The sequence below is a fragment of the Tachysurus vachellii genome, chromosome 24 (genome assembly GCF_030014155.1).
Source record: "Tachysurus vachellii isolate PV-2020 chromosome 24, HZAU_Pvac_v1, whole genome shotgun sequence".
In the NCBI taxonomy this organism is placed as follows: Eukaryota; Metazoa; Chordata; class Actinopteri; order Siluriformes; family Bagridae; genus Tachysurus; species Tachysurus vachellii.
The window spans coordinates 9,026,270-9,050,520 of record NC_083483.1 but is presented as its reverse complement, the minus strand read 5'-3'; the positions used below and the strand labels follow the sequence as shown (position 1 = coordinate 9,050,520).

The 24,251-nt window shown below is 36.4% G+C and overlaps 1 protein-coding gene across 1 annotated transcript in view; it reads left to right on the top strand.

Annotated features, from left to right (window-relative positions):
- cfap58 (cilia and flagella associated protein 58) overlaps positions 1–24,251 on the top strand; it is a 93,608-nt gene that overhangs the window by 24,829 nt on the left and 44,528 nt on the right. The window contains exons 10-13 of the mRNA XM_060859850.1: positions 3,238–3,399; positions 7,290–7,436; positions 15,912–16,052; positions 18,470–18,693. Of these exons, the coding sequence (XP_060715833.1) occupies positions 3,238–3,399; positions 7,290–7,436; positions 15,912–16,052; positions 18,470–18,693 (674 nt within the window). The remainder of the gene's footprint in view (positions 1–3,237; positions 3,400–7,289; positions 7,437–15,911; positions 16,053–18,469; positions 18,694–24,251) is intronic.

Sequence of the window (24,251 nt, the reverse complement as noted above, 5' to 3'; positions counted from 1 at the left end):
AACCTCTTGATTTTTTTTTGAGGTTGTCATAGTTATCCCAAACTATTGTTGTTCATTACATTTGTTCATTACATTACATCCACTTTTTCTCCACTTTCACCACTTTGCAAAATACTATAGTTATAGCCTGGATAAAAGCAGATAATTGAGAGGATATATGTTACTTCCTGCATAGACAACATCTTAAGGGTAACACATTTAATCCCTTCTGCTCCCCAGCTCTTCTACAGGGAGTCTGCTAACCTTTTAGCTTGCTAATTTGCCATAGAACACCCAAGGGCTTATAGAAACAAGCCTGAAGTGTTGTAAAACCATTTCTTTTAGCTAATGAGAATGCCTCAGTTCCAGCTTTCTTCCTTCTGAATCAAGCTTTTAAAGATGTAGGCATTTCCCATTACCCAGAGAAAGCTCGAAAAATGGCTTTGCAGGCAGAAGTGATAGTCAATAAGCCAGAAACACTCTCATACATGTGAGTAACATGCTTGAGCAGTGAGCTCCACGATGACTTGCTATGGAATTCATCTAGAAATCTATGAAGCTAAAAAGTAGTCTCATTTCGTTCCTAGGCAATAAAGTAATTACAAATAATTAGCAGTTACAGCAATAGCAATTTTTGAATAACATTTCTTCTCACTTGGTCTTGCTTCAGGAACCATATTCACAACAGCTAAATAATGACCCAACTTTTTGAGCTTTCTTTTTTATTTCAAAAAGTGATGTTACAAGGCTCCATGCCGCCATTAACTAAATCAACTAAATTCTTGTGGAAACAGCAATTCCATAATAACTCATGCATTTTATAAACTGCTGTTTGTTTGTGTGTGCTTGTTTTTATTAGGCCATGTTTATTTTGACTGGAAGCTAAATGTTTATGCTAAAGATGCCAGGTATCAGACACAAGCTGTAAACAAGAACCACCAGCTGCGTTTACAAATGATAAGGGAGAAAAAATGTTTATGACTTTCTGTATAGTGGCTAGCAAATAATGATGTGAACTAAGAATGGGTTAGCTACTTGCTTACTTAGCTGCTTACATTTTTTTCCAGTTCCAACAACGGGTCCCCAATGTAAGTTTGTAAACAGGTACAAAGCTAAGATTAGCGTTTTTATGGAATCAATTTTTTTTCCCAAAATTTAAATTTCTATCAAATAAATCAGAATCAGTGATTTTACTGCCTGCACATTTTATCCCTTAACAGAGATGTTAGTGTAGTTATGTGGCAGATACATTAGAGGTTAGGTTGGGTGAGAAGTGCTGCTTTCAAAGAACAAACTTCTGCTTGGAGTGGAATGACGGTGAATAGACATTGGTAGCATTTGGCGCTAATATGACAGCTAAATGATGATAACTCTTTTATAGGAAGAGGATCAATTGCATTTGAATGACTGTAATATGTAATAATGGCTATTATTCAGTTGGGATTTAGAGGCTTGACTGTACCACAGACATAGCTGGGAAATATTAAACATTGATTTTTTTATTCTTTTGATGTAACTGACTTCACACACACACACACACACACACACACACACACACACACACACTCTCTCTCTCTCTCTCTCTCTCTCTCTCTCTCTCTCTCTCTCTCTCTTTTATTGCTCACTCTAGTATTTATTGCAGGATATTATTTTAAAAGACAAGCTTTGATTTGTATTAGTTGCTTAGTACATATAAGATAAAGAGAAAAGATTTATGCTAGAAGCCTCATTATAAATGTAATCCCTCTATGTTCTTCCAGTTGCTACTGCTAGATTAATCCTGATTTATTTCAGATTCAACTAAACCACATTATTGCTAATGAGTCGATATTGATCCCTATACATAGTGATGCATTCAGAGTTGAGTTACGTGAAAGTAGGGAGGTTTTAATAACAAAATTGCAAACATCAGCATTCAGACCTCAGACATAATTACAGACCTAAGCATTATTTCACGTTTTCCCAATAAACACTTCAAGAGTCAAAAGTATGGAATATCAATTAATGAATATTAAATACATTAATAGGGATGTGGTAGCTTAGTGGTAAAGGGATTGGTTTACCAATCAGAAGGTTGTAATTTTTAATCCCAGGTCTACCAATCTACCACTGCTGGGCCATTGAGCAAGGCTCTTAACCGTCATTTACTTCTTTGGACATGAGAATATGAGATGAAAAATGTATGCTCTGGATAAGGTCATTTGCCAAATGCCATAAATGTAAAAAAAGAAAACACAATTGTACATTAATGAAATCTAACTAACTAATTAATAATAACAATCATAACCAGGCAAAATGCTTAACTCAAAACTAAGCTATGAGTGCAGCAGATGAGTGCTTGGTCTGCTTATCCATCAAATTATAGATATGTTTTCTTGACAGCAGAGCTCATCAAATTAACAGAAACTTTACAAATAAATGATTTTCTGTGATGCAATGTTAATGTACTACAGAATATTAAAAAAAATACATGTTGTTTTTCTATATCATTTTCAGATAACAGTAATCATTTTCCTAATAAAAAACAGATGTGTAAAAAATACTGACCCCTAGTACTGACTCCCTTTAATGGAGAAGGCAAAAAAGAAGAACCCTAACAATACAGGCTCAATATTGAAAACTTTAGTTGATATCGTCACATTTTAGAAAAAAATGATTAGACACCACCTTCGTAAGAAGCTTTTTAGAATTTTATAAATCTAATTACAAAAGAAAAATGGACAGGGTGAAAAGGATTTAAGGGTTGAAAAAGTTCTCTCAATCCCACCTTTTCATTTATAGAATTATTATTATTATTTTTTTTTTGCTCAGCTTTTCACATTTAAATTCGACCATGCTCTCCATGATTGGATTAGCCCGGGGTTCCACAGCACTCTAATGCGGCAAATCCATGTAATTCGGTTCCAATTCAGCTTTTAATTTGACATATAATGTCTTACATTGACAGAGACTGTGCAGGCAGAGCTGCTGAGAGGGATAACAATAACAACACCCATATGATGTTTCAATCAGGTTTCATTGAAATAGTCTGTGCCTCTCACTGTCAAACAAGTGAACAGGTTCTTCTGAATTTGTCAGCCACCAACTGTCATAAATCAACTCTGCTAAGACGCTGTGGCTCTTTCTGGATGTGTTGGGTCGGTAGGAGGAAAGTCAAATAGAACTAATGGTGATTGGAAATGAAAAATGTCACTCTTGTATTTTGATGGATCAGACACTGATTTTGTCCTCTCTCTCTGTCTGCCATTCTTGTTCAAGGGCTTATCACATATGGAGGATCTCAAAGTGCGAGAGATGGAGATCTTTGAATATAAGAAGAAGATCGCTGAGGCGGAGACGAAGCTCAAGCAGCTGCAGAATCTGTACGAGGCCATCAGGGCCGAACGTAACAATTACAGCAAGAATCTGCTTGATGCTCAGGTACATAAATCCTTTATATATACCCACACGTGTATTCTTTGTACAATGTGTCCTTCTCATATACTGCTAGTTATAATGATTTGTATACTTGTATATGTCCTTCTCATATACTAATCCTTATGCAGTTTGGTGAGACTTTACTTGATTATTCTCTCAATATTTTCCTGATTTCTTGATGCTCTCAAGCTTCTCATATTGTAATTCCTTTATTTATTGTATTTTTTGCACTTTTTCTTGTTCTACAATATCACGCTATTTGCATATAGTCAACTCATTTTCAGCTTGGATTTGAATACATATCCAATGTCATACAAGTCATGTTTTATCTTGTAACTGATTTTTGTTCTCTATTTTTTCACACTATACTATGATATTTTGATATTTATAGCCTTTACTGTTTGTCTGGAATGAAGCAGTCTTTCTAACACTGCAAAACCAGAAGCACAAGATCAATGTCACTATTAAGCTTTATGCTGCCTTTAGTGATCATAGAGGATAATTGTTAGAAGATAATGTCAGAGGTTTGCAGAGTAGTTAATATATGGAAAATATGTGGCTATACGTTTGAATAAAAACCATAATATTATTTATTTTTTCATATAGTTGTTTCACAAATGTCATATATTCGATATAAAAAGCAGAATACCCAAACTATCACCCTCATCAATTTGCACACTCAGATTTTATTATAATTTCTTTTACAAATAAAGGCAATATATTTTATGTTATAATAATAAGTCTTTACAGGTATGGCAAGCTAGCTACTATAATGATATTAATATTATTGTGTTACACAAATAATATCTGCATAATACAAATGGTCAAGTTAACAATTAACAGTCAACTGTGTGACACTATTCTTGATGTCACATGAACACAACAGGGGTCACAACAATATGATACTATATATATATGAAACATTTGAACTAACACAAACAAATTAACTACCAGATCATTAAAGGTGGGGTGCACAATGTTTGAAGGCCAATGTTGACATTTGAAATCACCAAAACAAACACGCCCCAACCCAAATGAGTGTCACCCCTGTATTGATAGCTCCGCCCCACACATACATACGTAACCCAGGCAACTATTATGGCGGAACCTGTTGGGGCAGCTGGCCGAGGGGATATTTTTATCAATAAATGAACTCAATGAGTAATACTATGGTAATACAAATGTGTTTTTGTAGTACTGTGTGTTGTACCGTGAAAGGTTTAGCTCCGTTTCACATGGAAGATGTTCAGTTCTCTCCAGCGCTGGAAGGCTGATCCTATATTAACACGGGTCCTGCTTCTTATCGTAAGCCTTTTTTTGTTTTTATCCGCCATGTCAATGTTTCAATCGCTTTCGGCTAATGTCAGACATGCGCACTGAACACTCTCTCTGCCGTTTATTGAAAAGACACGCCCCTTTCTGCTCATTGGCTAAACGTTTGTTTTGTTTGTCGGCCCGACTCAGTTTTCTGAAGCATTTCTCAAACATTGTGCACCCCACCTTTAATTTAAACATACAGGTCTGTTGTTTTGTTGTAGAAAATAATTCAACACGTTCTAACCAATAAAACTGGAGAATTTATCAAAATATGGCTAAAAAATCCTAATCAGTAAGAAATACTTTAATTTAAACACACTGGTTGGGCTCAATTCTCAAAAATGATTCGCATTAGATTCTGGGTGGCTTATATTCTGTGCATTTACTGTAGATCTGTGTAGGATGAAAGTGCATTACTAACTCGTGGGAAAAAAATGCTCCTGCAGCTATGTAAGTTTTAAAGTCCTTACTTAACTATATCCTAATGAGTGACTGTCTCGGTAGCAGTCTTACTGAACTGCTGATTCTTTTGAGAGAGCTGAAGAGGAACCGGCAGCAGTGTTACACTGTGACACGCCACAGGAAGAGATTCCTTTGCTGTGTTTTTCAAAGGACAGTTCCTGCATTTTGTATTCCTTTTACTCTTCTACTCTCTTTTATCATAATACCTGAATTTGAAGAGTAAAAATATACTCCCATGCTCCTGTCTTAAGTCTTGTCCTTGTCCCAGTTGAACACTGTAGTTGTCGTATGATTAGACTACAGTAAAAAAAAGAGCTTTTTGGCAACTAGTCATGTAAATTGTATGGAGTGTGCTTATTGTTGGCTTGTTTGTTTTTGACTAAATGCTAATACTGACTCTTTGCTTCGAGTGTACAGGTTGTTTAATATTTATAACCCTTATGCTTTTTCGCCTAATCTTGTTGTGAGCCTTTAGATTGTGTGCCTCTTCTTATATCTCTCTTTTTAGTCATGGGCTGATATTAAATTTGCATCCCATGAAAAGCGCTTAAATGTTTTGTTGCAGATTTTATCATCATCCATCTTTACTTGTAGCGTAGTGTGCACATGGCATTTGTTTATCGCTTGCTAGCTCAGGAGTGCATAAACGCTGTCTACTTAGTCAGCGTCCTTTCACATCAGAAGCAGCGGCATTATTTTGTCTATAATACTGTGTATTAAGTGTAACAATACTGGCTGTTGAATATCAATGTTAATACCACACCGCTGTTGAATTCTTTAATACAGTATGATCGATCAGAATCACAACAGCAGCTCATGACGGCTCTATGACTGAGTAAGGTTTATTGTAACGCGCTTGTTTAAATATGTTTTTTAAATGTTATACAGAATATTTATAGTAACAGCTCATTCACAGGGACAAGTATGATGGAAGTTCCACGTACTCTTAGAAATGAATTTAAAAATGTGTTCTTATTTAACAAAGAATAAAATAATTGTTGCTACATGGTTAAGGTTTCTGAAGAGAGATGTTCATTAAATAATTATTTAATGGTCATAAAATAGAGAATAAATTATGTCAGCTCTCTGAAACTTTAATGTGATCTACTGTAGAAACCAAAATTTAATTGAATAAAATTGAAAATAACCTGGTGGCAAAAGTTTGAACACCCCTTTATCAACGCATCCTTAAATCGCCTTTTGCTTGTAATATAGCTCTGTGTTGATGAGGGAGATTCGAACTTAGCATAGCTCCATTTGCCCATTTTATTCCACTACTTTTTGCAAAAAAAATTTTTTCAGATCTATCAAATTGCGAGGTGGTCTCATGTGCACAGCCCTCTTCAAGCTATTCCATAGGGTATGATTTATATGATTTATATTTCTATGATTATACGGTTAAATTTATGTCATATATTTCTATGATATATTTATATGACAGAATAGGCTGAAGCAAAACTCATGGGAAAGCTACAAATGTGGTAGTGCAAATTGGGAAATGTAAACAAAACTAATGGACAGAGGAAAAAAAAATCCTTTTTACCTTTAGCACACTTTGAAGAATGTTTCTGTTTATGCAACCCCATTTTCCGTACGAGCCCGGATCATGTTGATTGATGATGAAGCAGAAAGGAGTCATTTTCCTTAACCGCAAATCTATTGTTAGAGGATCTTCATCATATAATCTGACATGGGGAACAGATGTTATCGCAACAGTGGTTCATAGAATTCGACCAAGATTTTATTAGGATCATCTCCCCCACCGTGGCAGGTAATAACCTTAAAAGACTGTGAAACTCAGAGTCTAAAACCAGCTTAAGGGGACAAGTGAAGCCGAACTGAAATAATTGCCTCCCACAGCATAACAGAGCCACAAGTTTTTCTTTTAATCTGTAAGCGTGCGTGTATATAGTGTATATATGTATGTTTCTGTGTGTGTGTATAAAACAACTATGTCTGTGTCTTTTTTTGGTGCATGCATTCATGCAGTTGAGTGTCTGGAACTGATTGTACTTTTGTTCTGCATATTTCTGTGCTTCTGTTTATGTCAGGCTTTTTCTTTCTTTTTGTGTTAGTTGCCTCATCATGTATTGTGTGTGTGTGTGTGTGTACAGCATGAAATCACGGATATGAAGCGCAAGATAAAATCCATGAGCCAAGAGACTGGTCAGCTCACAGAGGAGATCAAGAGCAAAGAGGCAGCACTGGTCAAAGAACATCTCGAGTTTCTGCGAATAGAGAAAGAAAAAGAGGCTCTCAAGGTACAAAATAACTCCTAAAACTTTCTACTTTCTATTTTCTATACTGCTGCCAGTCACCCACCTATTATATTGTGTCTATTTTCCTGACTTGGCACCATTTACCAATCACTCATGGTACGCTTTCATTATTGGTTTTTTTTTTTTTTTTTTTTTTCACCTTTTCTAAAGAACCATTTCAGTTATTTATTTATCTTTTATTTATTTTACAATGTACTTTAGAGACCATTATAGCAGCTGAGTGCTACATATCACTTCATGCTGATCTGTTCTTTTAAATCCGGCTCTTTCAGCTAATCAAATGTGTTTTTTTTCCCTCAGGCTGCATTGTGTTATGTGTAATTTTGACTGCATTTTGTGTTTGTGTGTGTGTGTGTGTGTGTGTGTGGGGGGGTGTTATTGTGTAGAACATTTTTGTGTTTTATTTCCTCTTTGTAGACAAAAAGCAAGGTGTCATTCTTGCATTTCAGAAAAAAAAAAAAATCTGTAATCAGGTGCTTTTCGTTCAAATGTATTTTTAGGGTTCAAAGGAACAAACCAAAAACCTGACCCTAGATCTGCACTTATAAACATGGGACCATGTAATGTATAGCGTACATTAAATTTGTCAGCTTTCATATTGGTCTTGGTCTCAGTTCATGCATGGAATTGAATCATGTATTGAGGGGGTCATTTTTATTCATCAGCACGGAATTCAGTTTCGATAATCCTTTCATTTTTAGTTTTCATATCTCTACCTTTATCAAATAGCATAATTTAAGTTTAAAGGCAAATAACTTTCAATATCACCTTGAAAGAGCAAGAGAGAGAGAGAGAGAGAGAGAGAGAGAGAGAGAGAGATAGAGAGAGAGAGAGAGAAGGATCTTTGAATGATTGTTGAAGAAGTAGAAAGAAAGAAAACATATAAAGGGATGCTCAGAATAATTTATAGACGAACATATTGAAGTATTGCATGGCTTTGAGGGCCTGTGGTGTTCTGATTCAACAGCTGACATGAAAGGCTAAATGAATATCTATGAGCCCTATATATCAGAGTCATTATGAGCCATTATAATAATTCAGCTCCATGTCCATGGTATTGATGCACTGTTGGAAGTCGAGGGTAGGTCAGTCTTGATGAATATGTTCATTGTGAAACTTCTGATTTCAGGTGCACTCCAGCATTATTAGTCTCAAATAATAACATAATTTAATACTTTTATTAACCTTGATATATACAACCTTAACAAACCTACGCTTAATGGGACTGGAGCTACAGACGACATCTAGGTCAACAGGTGGAACTTTTCATTAGAATGTATAAAAAAGTTCAGTTAGTTCAGTTCAGTTGGATATTAAACACTTTCACGCAGTTTGTTTCCATAAAAAGAAACTTTATATCATATTAAAATCTTCATTATATTGACAGAATAAAAGTAATGAATAAAATTTGGCTGCCACATTTGGCAAGGACACAAAACTAAAGGACAATGGCTCTGGTATTAGGACTTTTATAACATTAGTCAAAAACTAGTTAATATTGTGGAGCTGTAAATTCATACTTACAATCTAGTCTTAAATATTTATTAGATGAATATTTAAGAGATATAGATAGAGAAATATTTATTAGATATAGATACTGCTACCAATTTATGTAAACTGAGCCTATCATTCCACACCAAGTCCATCATACAGGATAAAGTTTTAGCTTTTGCCACAATTAGTATGAAAGCCTCTGGCAAGCTCAGATCCTTTAGACAGCATCATCTCTACAACAAAGCCAAGATTAGGGAGACGGAGTAAAAAGAGGTGATGATCTTTTGAACTGTGAGCTGTGAAACTTGTGTGCTAGCCATGTTCCAGCATAGGACTGGACCAGGAGACCTGAGCAGATGGGTAGGGAGAAGGTACAGGAATGTTCTTCTGCTTTACATCAGAAACAGGTCTAATATTCATGGATATGAATGTTAGGCAACAAGATAATTTGTAGAGAAGACATTTATGACATACAGAAGTTCAGTTCCTTTAGGTTTGATATTTGGGTAAAAACAAGGATGAGAAGTTTGTGTCAGGATCACGCTCAGACTTTTTATCTGTTGGAACGTTAGGGGGCGTTCCGGGAGTTGTCTCTTGTACTATGTGTTTTTGTTTACGTTTTGTGTTCACGTGTCTGCCCAGCCCTTGTCCAGTTCCTTCATCTCGTGCACACCTGTTCCTTGTGTGTCTAATTGTCTTCCTTTTTATTTTGGCCACGTTGCCTTGGGCAGTGCGGAATCCTCGTCTTTGTGTTGTCTTCGTGCGTTCTGCTTGGTTGTTCTGTCTTGGTTCTTTTGAGTTTCGGTGTAGTTCATGTAATGAACTAGCTATCTGGGTCTGGGTTCTTATCTGTGAAGACACCCCCAGTCTCTGACAGTTAGACAGTCCATGTACTGTAAGCTTCTGATCATTTTTGTGATTAATTTCATGAGTGCTTCAATAGATGGTTTCGTGGATCAGTGTGCTTCCCTTTCTACATTTTTCCAATTAGAACATATTAATGTAATGATTACATGGACCTCCTCTCGCAAAAGGAGTGTCAAGCATCTCTGGGCATATGTCCAAGTCAAGAAGCTTAACCTGCATGCCTCAGGATTGACTTTGTGATGTGTGATGCCAATTTCACTCATCCCTATTACTATGAAAAACAAATGATCATGAGGGAACCCCGGAGAGAGCCAAAGATGAAAGACAGCTACAAATAAATGGACAGAGGAAGAGCAAAATAATGAGTGAAAGAATCAATTCTCTTGTTTTGCTGATGCTTAGTTTCTTGTTCGGATTTCTGAGCTAATGAATACAGTGTAGAATCCAGAAAGAGAAAAGTGAAAGCACCAAAACTAATCAAAACAACAACAAAAATGAATAAGTATTTGCATTTCCTGTCATGATTATTTCTTGGTAATCAAACTAGTTTATTTAATTATCTTATGCATTGTCAGTTTGGAGGAAACAACATGTCTATCAGATCTTCACTTGAGCAAAATTGCTCAGTTTTGTGTGTTTGCCTTAATAAATATGTATAAAGGTGCTTATATTTAAAAATGCAACATACATTGCAATGTTTATGCAAATGTATTCATTTAGGCACCGCAACGCTATGCAGTTTATCAAGGTTATACCTTAGTATATCAAAATGATGTTTCTTAAAATAATTTTTACATATTATATATTCATCACTCGTACACAATTATTCCCTTTGTTCCAGCAAATTAGCGACTGTTTGTACAGTAAGATTAGCTTAGTGAAACGACCGCATTCAAGTTCAAAATATTCAGGGTATATCCTTTTTCTGCTCTAATGTTTCTCTTTTATTTTTTTTAGCTTAATGCTGCCTGTTCTTCATCCAGTCAGGAATGTAATTGTTATGGGATACAGCACAGTTCTGATATTGCTTTGATAATTGAATCATAAGTTCCACCGCAATCTAAAAAGCATTATCAGTGGCGGTCTTCCCGTTATGAATGGGCACCAGTGTCATTAGCCCCCATATCCCTCTGGTCTCTGCAACCAAAAAACAATTCGAACTAGTAAACAAGACAGCAGACCTTAAAAAGCAAGACTTTAAAAAAATAATTACCACAGCATTGATTGCTTGACATGTGGCGCACAATAAAACTGGCTGGATTAATTACCACAGCACATCATTGGGATTGCACCCTCCATAACTGCATAGAGGTAGAATGCCTTGTTATGCCAATCACGTCATGGAAAATCTGCTTGACATGAAGTCAGAAAAGAGGCCAGGCAGAACAGGGAAGCAGGAGAACAGTCAGTAAAGGCAAGGACAAATAAAAATCGTTCATGTCGCAGAATACAGAAAATTAATAGCATACAGTATGTGCTACAACTCATCTTTTTCAGTCTTTTACTCACCATCCCTTTAAAGTCTGCAGGCATTTCAGCTTTGAAATTCTTGGTTCTATTGTACATCTTCACATGCACTTTTTCTAAAATCAGCAGTTGTTTCTTTCTGCCTTAGTTACTACTCAAAGATAGATGGTCTGTCTAAATTCTAGGAATGTTGGCCTCATTGTAAAATGACTTCTTACGGCGCCTTATACAGAGAAACTATTAGTGTCTGTAATAACTTGTTCTTAGGACTCAACATAATCTAATTTAAGATGGGTAAATTTGTGGCCTCAAACGCATTCAGCAGTAATACAGATATAGGTAGACTGTTCTATCAACAACCCCAATTTGTGAAAAAATAACGTTCCTCACAGCACACTTTTGAAACAACTTTTGGCAAGTTAGATCCATGGATTCATGCTGTTATTGAGCCAAATTCCGACAGAGAAATTGAGATTCATTATTTAGTAGCCTCAGATTCCTGTTAGCTGCAGGAGTGGTATCCAGTGTGGCTTTTGTTGTTGTAGCCAGCCACTTTAAGTTTCAATGTGTTATGTGTTCTAACGCTTTCCTTCTCGTCATAGTTAGGGTGGTTACTTAAGCAATTGCAGTTTTTCTCTTAGCTCCAACCAGTCTGGCCTTTGTTTTCTGCATCATTCTGTATAAATACTAGAGATCTGTGTATGAAAATTCCAGGAGATCAGCACTTTCTAAAATACTCCATCCAGCCCTTCTGAGACCAACAACCAAGTCAATGAGACCACATTGTTCCTCAGTCTGCTCGAAGTGCCTGATTTTCTCCAGTACAATGCTGTCACATGATTTGCTGGTTGGATAATTCCATACTTGTACAAGGTGTTCCTAATAAAGTGGCCAGCAAATGTGTTATTCTGTGGGTCAAAGCAAGACCTGTGTTAGTCATCAATGTCATTTAATAGATGTGTGGGAGGTTTGATAATGAATGTGATGAATATGAAAACATTTCTTTTTTGTCATCAGTAATAGCGCATGTTTAAATTTCACATCTGGAGCCATTGTCTGTTCTTTAGCAAATTTGAGCTTTTAGCGGTTGGAGGCCTTTCATTACATCTTAATGCATCCCTCCATTTTTAACATTTATAAACTCGTAAAAAAAGGTGCCATCCGCCTAGCCGAGTAGTTTCATTATTTAACACAGGCTTTCTAGCCATCTAAATTTCGTTTCTATGAGAAGGCTGTAAGTACGGGATGCCATTTAGCCATTTGCTCATCAAATCGTAATTCATCAAATTTAGTGCTATTATGATGAGCTGTGCATGAGAACTTCCACTCTGGAACTTCATTTCAGCTCACATTCACATTCAAATTCACGTCTGAACAAACCCAAGAGTCTCAACTCCAAATCAGCACCAAATCAACACCAGAATCAGCTCATCAGGTACTTATTGAGCCTCAGATGTTTTTGGTGTTTTGGCAGCAGACAAAACTAAAGTATCCATGATTCAGATATAAAGTGAACTACGGTAATTTCAAGTTTTTATTAGCCTTGAGAATGTGAGTTCCTGTTGCCTATATTGTAAGTGAGACTAGTGAAAGGACTTGGGGGTAAATGAGCATTCAGTTAAAAAGCATCAGGTGTTGATATTTTATGTATGCTTCTTGCCCCTAGAAGGTCACAACATTAAAGCAAGGTGTTTTACGAATCTGAAAGTTCTGTCCTATTAATTTGTCAGCTATAGTCTGCTACCCACCCCTAGTATTTAGTGATTGTAAGGGGTATTACTCCTCTGACAGGAAGTCAATAGCAGGGTTTAGTGAATGGTGACAAATCCGACTTCATTTGCATTAGAGCAGGAGTTCTGTCATATCAAACCCTACCCAGGGATCTTATTTTTTGTAATTTCCTGTGTAACTCTCTGTCAAAATGTATCGTCTTTAGAGATCGTAACTATTCTAATGCTTTGCTCATTTGGTAAACTACAGTGGCTTGGTCAGTTGTGGAAATTTGTGGTAGTGTCTCAGTCGCTAAAAAATAAATTGTGGCTCTGAGTTTGTTCCAAAGACTGTAACAATGTGGCTCTAAAATATAAAATTATATATATATCTTGTATACCTCAAATATTGTATCCCCAAAATTCGAGTATTTATTGATTGTTTCTGGGTATTTTGAAGTCCTATTCAGTTCAATTCAATTCAATTCAGTTTATTTTGTATAGTGCTTTTAACAATGTATATTGTCCTAAAGCAGATTTACACAATTATAAAAAAATTACTTTTATAGTATAAAAATGATAAAGTTTTATCCCTAATGAGCAAGCCTGAGGCAACATTTCAAGGAAAAAGTCCTTGAGGTACAGTAATATGAGAAAGAAATCTTTAGAGGAACCAGACTCAGAAGGGAACCCATTCTCATTTGGGTAACACTGGACAGTAAATAGTGTAATTATAAATAATGTCCTTTCTACAAAATCTTACATCTCCTTCTAGAATCCTACTTCACGACTGTACTGTAACTAGCCCAGCTATAAAATACTAGTGATTTGTTTGCTTGTTTGTTTGTGAAGCTACTTTGGGACAAGATTCTTGATGCAAATGGTAAAGCAGATAAAATCAAAGGGCAGGGAGGCTAGAATATGCAAGGATTCAAAAACAAACAGGTTCAAAACCAGGAGCAAAGATGTACAACTGAATAAAAATGCTTGCTTTCACCAGTAGTTATTGCCAAATATTGACTAATAAAAAACAACAAAAGTAGTGTTGTGTGACTACTTTAATAAATCACAAGTATTTTATAGCTTTATAGACACACCATTTGAGGTATACCAGAATATTAAAGACCAAAGTGATTCAACCATTTCGGAAATATCAATTTCATTTTGGTGCCACACTGATACGATCTTTGGAACAAGCTTTAGTATCGATCCACAACTGACCAAACCACTGTAGTTTGCCAAACAAGCAAATCATTCAAATAGCCACGGTCTCTAAAAACAGTACTTTTTCACCTCGCAATGAGCTGATGTTTTCAGCATGCATTTGTAGTTAACCTGTAATTAGAGTTTTCACACAAATCCTTTCCCAATCTGATATCAGTAGGAGCAAGTCTCCAAGAAAATATTGCAATGAATACTTTTGTGGCTAATGAAAAGAATGAAATGCAATACATTATTAATGAATGGGAATTCAAATTACAATATAAGTCCGGACCATTTATTTTCCTCATCTTCAGTTCTCTTAATGTAGATCACTGATACCTCAGATTCCTTCTGATGTTATTGTTGTCCACTCGGCTTATGATTACATGTGTTGTGCATTTCTGAGATGCTTTTAAGTTACCACAGACTTTAACTTCAACCAGTCTGACCATTCTTCTTTAAATATTGTCATCAACAAGACATTTCTAATTAAATACCAGATCAGTACTTTCTGAAGTATTAAAACTAGTCCACAACTATTTAAACCATGCCCAAGTCACTGAGATCATATTTTCCCTATTTTGATGCTTGATGTAAACATTAACTGAAGCTCTTCACCTGTATCTGTGTAATTTGTTGAATTGCTTTATTTAAGTGGCCATTGAGTATAAATACGATTTCTACCTCTAGTCTTGTCCTGTAAACTTTCTGTGCCCTCCCAAGGCTTATGAAAAGCCTCTAACTTGCCTAGGGCCGGATCTTCCCCACAGCACTCTCTGGTTAGCCTCCAATTAGGGCTTTATTTATCATTCTAATGAATAGAGTACATTTTTTCGACCAGCAGGGAAAACAAAGATGTATAATAGGAGTAGAATGGTTGCCCTTAGCCTGGGTCAGGTTCAGCTGATTGCTATGCCAAGAGTGAGTGGTGGACTAGAGGATTGGCCTGGACATCACTCCTTCCTGAAACTTAATATATAGTACAGCTATATATAGTACAGGATTATATTACCCAGGATAAACAATGTTGTCATATTGCACAGGTAACATTTTAAAGAAGAGTTAGCAGGAGCATTAATGAGCCTCAAAGCAGATGTGAGAATATGGATAGACTTAGTCACGGTTAACATTTGGTCTGGAGAAAAGGGGTTTGTGTCTCACTTTTGTTTTCTGGTTTATTCTTGGAAACAGTAGCCGACAGTTTCTGTGTTGGCTTAATCAGTGATGTGGCACACAAGATGTGTTTGCACTCATTTGGTTGAAACGTCAACATGGCTCTGGCAGCAGGGGGGCAAGAGGAGCTCTCCAGGAGGCAAGCCAGATGGAGCTACTGATCAGGGTGTTTAGCTTTTTATCTGCTCCAACGATAGGTCTTGGCTGCATGATCTCTCTTTTTTCTTTGTCTCTTTTTCTTTTTGTGTCTTCCTCGGCTTCTCTGCTTATTTGCTGTTAGTTGCTTGGCAGATTGGGCACAAACTATCAACATACAACGCACAGGGCACTTACTTCCCATTTTGTCTGACTCTCTATTCTCTCCATTTTATTTTATTGTTTATTTTGCTCCTTTTTGGACTGCCAGCAATGTTCAAACTTACTACAATTCCCGGTGGCATCCTAAAGTGTGTGGTTTATAGGCAAATAGAGCTTTTCAAATGCTTTTTACCTCAACTGCTCTTCTAAAATAGACCTGTCTTTTCTCTCCTCATGCTTCTTGTAGGTTGAGCTTCAGAAGATTAAGAAGCAGGCTCAAGAGACCAAGCAGTTTATGGACAATCAGAAGATGGAAGAGCAAAAACTGCTGAAAATCATAGCAGATGCTGATGCTGAGAAAGTGCAGCAGAAGAAAGAACTGGATCAGGTAAAGAAGAAAAAAAGGGATGTGTGTGGGTGTGTATTTAGGTGAAGTTTTTGCTTCAGTAGCCACCCATTTACCATGCTATAACCATGCCAAGTTCAATCTTCCCCAGGAAAAAAGATTCGAGTTTGGGTGCATTCCAAACTTATTAAAAGTGCCGTCTGTATGTGATGCCACAGTTTTCATTTGGTGAGGGAAAGAACATGCAAGACCTTGGGTCAAGTTCTTATTAATGAGAAAAAGAGAAAGACAGAATGCCTGTGTGTGTGTCCAAGTGGAATCATCTGACTTGTCACTTTAATAATTAACAATGGTGGTGACATCAGGTCATGCAAAATATAAATTAATTAAACAATTATCGTTTAATTGGAAAAGGAATATGTACCAGGATGTGTTCTGGAAAAAAAAAAAAAAAAAACACACAAAACAAATGAACATCTTTTAATTAGCCCGATTCTTATGAGTTCCTTTTCCTTTTATAATCATATTACTTATCTGTATATTTTAAAAGGTGTGACTATGAGATAGACAGAGCTATCATAGAGAGCTGATGAAGAGATTTTCCTTAAGGTCAGAGATATCCATATCCTGAGGGCACTTTATTTGAATGGACCATGCTGACACCAAGTCCTTATTTATGTATCTATCATACAAAGATGCCATTTAATATGTGCTCATAAAAGTTTTAAATCAAACTAAAGAAATGCTTAGTCATGCGGTTTAGGCTTTTGGTTCATGAAATGGCGCTAAGAAGGATTTATATGTGAAAAAAGCAAAATACCACATACACACTACCACATTATGTTCCAGCTGTAAAATTGAATAAATCTCCAACCAAAGAGCTGTCAAATACAACAACATCAAAAAAGCTGTAGATTCATACTGCTTTTGCAAAATTCCAGACTAGTCCCCATCAATTTTGGGACTCAGTTAATTAAACTGAATTTATTTAGTGAGACATGTATAACACATCATCATCAACGATTAGTGAAAGTAAAAATATACACGAAACACTGTCCAGTGCAAATGTAAGGATTTACCAGGAATAAAGTACAGAACTCTAAGGTTTTGTGAGATCTAACTGAAAGCACTGGCCAATGATAAGCAAAAGAGCTTTCCTTTTTGACGTGCATTTATGGTATTTTGCAGGTAATATGCAAAATAAATCAAAAGATACATATAAATTATAGCAGCTGCTTCTATAGCTTAGTGCGGCATTAAAGCGCCACAAGTTTAAGAGTCTTGTTGGCAGATTTATGCGGTAGCTTAAGGGATGTGATAGCACAGCGTTTAAGGTGTTGGACTACAGATCGGCAGGTCATGAGTTTGAATCCCCTACCACTACTGGGCCCCTGAGCAAGGCCCTTAACACTCAATTGCTCAGTTGTATAAATTGAAATAAAATGTAAGTCACTCTGGATAAGTGTGTCTGCTAAATGCCAGCCATGTAAATCTATGCCACAGATGTTGTCTGGAATCACCATGTCCTAAAATGTACAGCACTAATTTATAGAAAAGAAACAAAAGTATAACAAATTTATAACCATTAATATATAACCAATATATAACCATTTTTCGCTATCACCATATACTCTACATAACACAAAAACATAGATTTAGTGTCGTGTGCTAGTTTTCTACATTTGTTTGTGTCTAAAACTAGATTCAAACGACTTACTATATCTGGCCCTACTGTATATGTCCTCAGGGCATTTGGGTTACGTGTTTTAGTTAGAATTTTGTTTCAAACATTTTTCTTTGTCTATTTAAAACCATACCATAAACCAAAAATAGTTTTGGTTTATGGTATGGCTTTAACTACACAAACAGCCCTGCATTGAGTTTGCATTACATTATGTAAAGGGAAAGATGCTGTCAACTGCACAGAACGGTGCACTCACACAGGAGTTAGATAAGAGTTCAGCTGAAGCTGGAGATGGACAAAGGTATTTGATCTTCAGAAGAAAAGACGCTTTCTTGCTTTATGGACTGAAGTTTATCCCAAAATAAAATTAGAGCAGTGTTTGTGTCTCTCAGTAGGTGTGGGTCATATACCTTCCCACGTAAAGAAACTGCCATTGCACAAAGCCTGGGACCAAATAAAAAAAGATGATGCAATGTGGCAAAATGAGTCATTCTTTTCTCCCTATGTATTAAAACATGTGAAACTGTGACTCCAAAAATATCATCAACAAAACAAATGATAATGTTCATATTTAATTAGATTATTAGTATTTAATGTTTACATTTATTACTCTTTAATCATTAGCTCTTTCAGAATTATGTCATCCACCATCTTACGGATCTATTTTATAGTGCTTTTGACAAGTTCTCTGTCAAAGAAACAAAAAAACAAAAAAACAAAACAAAAAAAAAAACAAAAACAATTCATTTCCTGATACTATTTTTTTGGTGTTTAGGTAATCAGTGAGCGGGACATTCTCGGGACTCAGCTGGTGAGGAGGAACGACGAACTGTCATCGCTTTATGAGAAGGTCAAGATACAGCAGTCCATTCTGAACAAAGGCGATATCCAGTACAACCAGAGAGTGGAGGATATCCGTCTGCTCCTGATTGATATCAAGAAGATGCGAGGGGAGAAGGCAGTCCTCAACCGAACTGTATCCAATGTGGACGACCTCAGGTGGGTTTGACTTCATAGTTTTCAGCTGTTTATATTTGGGCTGTAGTCCAGATATAGTAGTGCCATTGTCAAGTCCATGATTTGGACTGGCTGAACGTTTTAAAGGGAATGAGGCCAAGTAAATGTTGATTCTAAAACTGAAAGTGATCAAGTCAATATCAAGGCCCAACTAATCAAATCTTTTTCAAGGCTAAGCCTTTACTGAATAACCTGGCTTCATTAATGCATCATGTCAACGATTAGGCTTGTTTCTAGAATTACTTCATGTCAAATGTTTTGCTTCAGAAAAGAGAAGGCAACACTACATTATATTTATTTTTGGATTAATTCTTTACCATAACTTAACCAATGCCCAAGCTTGAATAAAATCTGGAAAATATCCATACAAACAAGGCTTTTCTGTTGGGGAGAAAACTTTTAAGTACTGCTCCTCTTTGAAAATGTCAGATAACTGATTCTGAAAACCGTTTTAAATAAACCAAAATAAATAGATTTTGAGTGAAAATGAGAAATATTTCTAAATGCATTGCCAAAACTTTCAACAGATTCTAAATGGTTTTGGTTCTCATTGTGTAAAAATGAAAAAAGGAAATATGAAATGAAAGAGCTCTTGTCTCTGACCAGCAGATGAGATTTCTTTGTATTGTTGTGTTTTGTGGAAAGATATGGGAATAGGGGAGAATAAAATAAAAAAAAAGTAATTTGTATGACTGTAATGCCAGACTGTAATGCATGCTGTGACATAGTCCCCATGTTTATTTAAGTAAAATAAGCACTTAGATTTGCTTGCTGTCCATCTCTTTCTCGCCAGTTTGCTGAGTGACATAAAAAAATGAGTCTGAATTTTCTCTAATATTTTCAGGCGGTCGTCTTTATTTTACATCATGTCATTAAATCAGCAAGAACAGTTTTCCTGAGAGAGAAAAAAGAAAGAAAGAGAGAGAGAGAGAGAGAGAGAGAGAGAGAGAGAGAGAGAGAGAGAGAGAGAGAGAGAGAGAACAAAGTGACTGCTAATATTCTCTTGCTAATGACAGGATTACCTAAATATATGGCTTACTGTAACCCAGACAGAGCAATCAGTGAATGATGTTCCTGACGAGAATATAGAATAAGTGCTAATACTGTAAGGCTGACTGTGTTCATTCATATTCCACATTCCATATAGAGTGTTTCTTGAAGGTTTGTGAACCCTTTATAAATTTCTATATTTCTACATATATATGACCCAAAACATCATCAGATTTTCATACACGTCCCAAAATCAGACAAAGTGAACCCAATTAAACAAAATAGACAAATAGATTGTACTTGGTCATTTTTTTTTATTCAGGAAAATGTTCCAATATTATATATCTGATTTCAGTCCATCTGATTTCAGTCCATGAGATGACAATCAGGTCTCCATGAGTGTCCTATTTTATTAAAAGAACACAAATATATCAACATCTGATGTTCTTGAGGTGTGTTTGTGGAAGGGGATCATTGCAAAAACAACGGAGATTTCTGAGGCCTTCTCTTAAGGTTTTGGACTCATACCCATATAGATTTTGTACAAATGGAGGAAATTTAAGACCATTTGGTACCCTCCCAGAAGTGGTCAACCAACAAATATCTCTCCAAAAGCAAGACATGTAATAGTATGTTGGGTCAGAAAGGAATACAGGAGAACTTTTAAGCAACTAAATGCCTCCTTTACTTTGCCTAATGTTAATGTTCATGAGTCTGCCATCAGGTGAACACTAAACAACCTCGGTGTGCAAGGCAGAATTGCAAGGAGAAAGATACTACTCTCCAAAAAGAACATTGCTGCCCATGAAGTTTGCTAAAGATCATGTGGACAAGCCAGAGGACTATCGTGGAGGAATAAGATCAAAATAAAACTTTTTTGTTTCAAAATGCATTATTTTTGGAGAAAGGAAAATTCTGAATTCCAGCATGAGAACCTTATACCTTCTGTGAAACATGGTGGTGGTAGTATCATGCTTTGGGACTGTATTGCTGCATCTGGCCCAGGACAGCTTGCCTTCATTGATGGAACAGTGAATTCAGAATTATTCCAGCGATCTCTAAATGAAAATGGCAAGACATCTGTCCATGAACTGAATCTCAAGAGAAAATGGGCCATACACCAAGACAATGAGCACAAGCACCCAAGTCTGTCTACCAAAGAATGATTAAAGAGGAAGATAATGTTTTAGAATGGCCAAGTTAATGTCCTGACTTTAATCCAAAAGAAAAATTGTGGAAGGACCTCTAGTAAGCAGTTCATGTCAAGGACACCCACTAAAATTCGAGTGTTGAAGCTGTTCTTTACTGAGGAATGAAATAAAATTCTTCTAAGCTGTTATACAGAACTGATCAAAAATTTACTTACAGTTATTGCTGCTATTAAGGGCTCACAACAATTACTGAAAGCAAAGGTTCACTTTTATTTTTTTCTCAATAATCAGGTGAAGAAGTGTTATACTGTTGGCTCATTTGTTTGATTTTGTTCACTTTGTTTATTTTTAGACTTTGTTTGGGAATCTGATGATGTTTTGGGTCATTATTAAATGTTTAGTATTTTTACTGCTGGGTCAGCTAGTCAGCTAGCTATCAGGATTTCTGACATAATTGGAAGTCAATTGTTCATAATCTTCACTGATAATCTTAATGTAGCTAGCATAAAATTTCTGACAGAATTTTTAATTCATTGTCCCAAGGCAAACTTGTAAAAACAACGTAAAATACAGGAAAATTACAGGTTAGTAACAGGTCAGGTTTAGTCACAGACCAAAGGAATTGATTGTTTAGTTCGCAAGGAGGCTCTGAAACCAAGGGGTATAAAAAAAGTGAGAAACAAACACACCTAATGGGAAACAGGTACACATTATTAAAAGTCTGGTGGCATTTTTGTACATCGCTCTGGATAAGGGCGTCTGCCAAATGCTGTAAATGTAAATAGTGACTGTCATTGTTCTGGTGGATGGAGTCCATTACAGCTAGGTTTGTTGGTAAAATGGAGCTTGTGACATTACACAATGTGACATTACTTCACTTGTAAGCCTCGCCAGTTAGCAATCATACAGTAATTGAGGATTTGGATAAGGATGATTTAATTAAAAATGTTTAGCATTTTTTTCCTCTAATGTTAGTCTCAGCGCTAATGCTAGAATTTTAAAGCTTTCACTGCTTTCTAGATAAAATAGGCTGACAGGATATCACTGTAACCTTTTCATGTTCAGTCATAAAATATCCAACATTCTATGTACTACAAAACCAGAGCTCATAAAAAGTTAATACAAACTCTGAGAAAGTCAAAATGTGGCTATAGCCTGTTCAACCTTGTAAACATGAAGTTGCAGGAAAATGTACACAAGTTAACCTCACTTTTATTTCAGACATTAACATTTATATCTGTTGTTGCGCAAATGCGCAAGTATGTGATCAAGGTGTTACAAACAGATCCTGCTTTACTGAGCTGGAGTCCACAGTGCTGACCTGGGATCAGATCATTTTTTATTTTTATTACACTGGCTGCCATTACAGGAAAAAAGCCAGCTAGCTCTGAATCAGCACTCTTGGCCTTAATGCATGCGACTCAAGATTTGTTTCCTGTGCATAGAGAATACAAACTTAAAGCTGTGTTCGGCAAGGTTTAATAATCCTCAGGGGTTGTCTGGAGTTTTTTGCTTTTCTCATTGTTTTGAATGCTATTATATGCATATAAATAGCAGAACATAGATTAGCTAACTGTTATGCTGAGATTTTTATTGCAGATTCCTTCTCCATCTGGTTTCAGAATACAGTCTTAAAGTTTTATTCAGCATGTTTTAATGATCCTTTGCTTCTTCCTGAGCACTGCATAATCTTGCATCTGTTAGCAAGTACTGCTAATAGTGAGCTGCTATATTCTGCACAAAGCCATTTTAAAGTGTGCTTCTGATCCTATGTTGGGCCAATTAGCATAGGTCCAGATGTATAACAGCTAAGGTGTTAGACTGAATGCACCATAGTAGGGTCAATGAACATTAAAGTAAGAAGAGAGCACAAAAGCCAGGATTGATGAAGCATGTTCGCTCTCTCTCCGATCTTTTAAACCTGACAAAGCTTGATGATAAATCACTGAAGCAAGCTTTTTTTTTTGCGCTTCTACTCTCAGCGTGGTGTGCCTTCCCTACTGCGGCATAGCTTGTAAAAGAACTGCTGACCTGGTTGGGTTTTCTGATGCTCCAAGAAATAGGGAGGTATCTGATCCGAGACCAGCGTCTGAGAGTTTTTTAGGAATACAATGAGACCCTTAATTGTTTCACACTGCCAGTGCTTTGCTGTTCTACAGGGGTTGCCAGGTTTAAGTTACTTGAAATTTTGCCAGCTTGTCCAATAGACTAAAAAGCTGTTTAGTGTTTGTGTTCATGGTTCAGTGCAGATTTCTTTAACCTGAGCCTGTAGTGTGATTTTTTTAGAGATGCAATGGGTATTTATGGAATGACTATATGGTAGCCTTGGCTTTGGTTTTCTAACAATAAAGCAGGGGAATTCAGCTAAAAATTTCTAAAGGTCCAGCTACATCAAAGTCCTTGCTTATAGGGATACAGGTAAACTAACATGACTGAAAGATGGTGACAGTTACATTTGATGCTTAATTATTAGTGATTCATTCATGGCTATAAATGAAACACATCAATTTGAAGTAGTAAGTGTTTTTGACTCAAATCATGGCCTATGAACAGCTGAAACAATGGCTTTAAGCTTGAAGTGAAGAATAAATGCATACTTCTCTACCATTTCATCTTTAAAAATTCTTTTCTTGTTGCTAACTTTTGTTGATTAACAAGAAATAGTCTCACTTCCCTTATGACAATTTTCTGTTGCAATATTTTTGCTATGTTGGCACATGAGCACGGTCCACAAGCTGGCTACTCCGACAGTAAATGCAAGCCAACGTAAATGCAATAAGTTTAAATTGAATGGAGCCCTAATATCATCTGCATGACGCAAATTACCTTAATGATATATATATATATTAGAGATGAGCCGGATACTCGGCTGAAACGAGTATCTGGTACGGATAAAGCACTTCTGCTGAGTACGAGTATTATACGAGTAATACGAGTCAATATCTGTGCTCGGATTGAATGAAAATCATCATTGGGTAGCTAATTGTGTCAGCGTCCTGTGATAGGCTAGTCACAGCGCCCCTCCCCTACACACATACAGGTGTATTGTGTTGCTGTGTGTCGCTCTGCTCACTCACAATCACACACACAACAGCTCTCTGTCTCTCCCTCAGTCACTCGGGTTCGCGGGTCTTTTCCGTTAACGTTTAGGGTTTCTTCAGCTTTTTACTTCGGGTTGTAACGTTAATAATACATACTTACTAACCAGTAGAGTTCTGGTAAACGTGGGTTCGTTCAGACGTGGTGCTTGCTTGGTAGAATGCGACTCGCATTGCGTCTCTGCCTGTCGGAGATTTTTTTCTTTTTTAAACCTTCAGCTGTCTCTAACCAGTAACCAGACACTGAGTGTCTGTCACGTTTTTGCTGTATTTCATAAAAAACATAAAGGTAGTAAGCTAG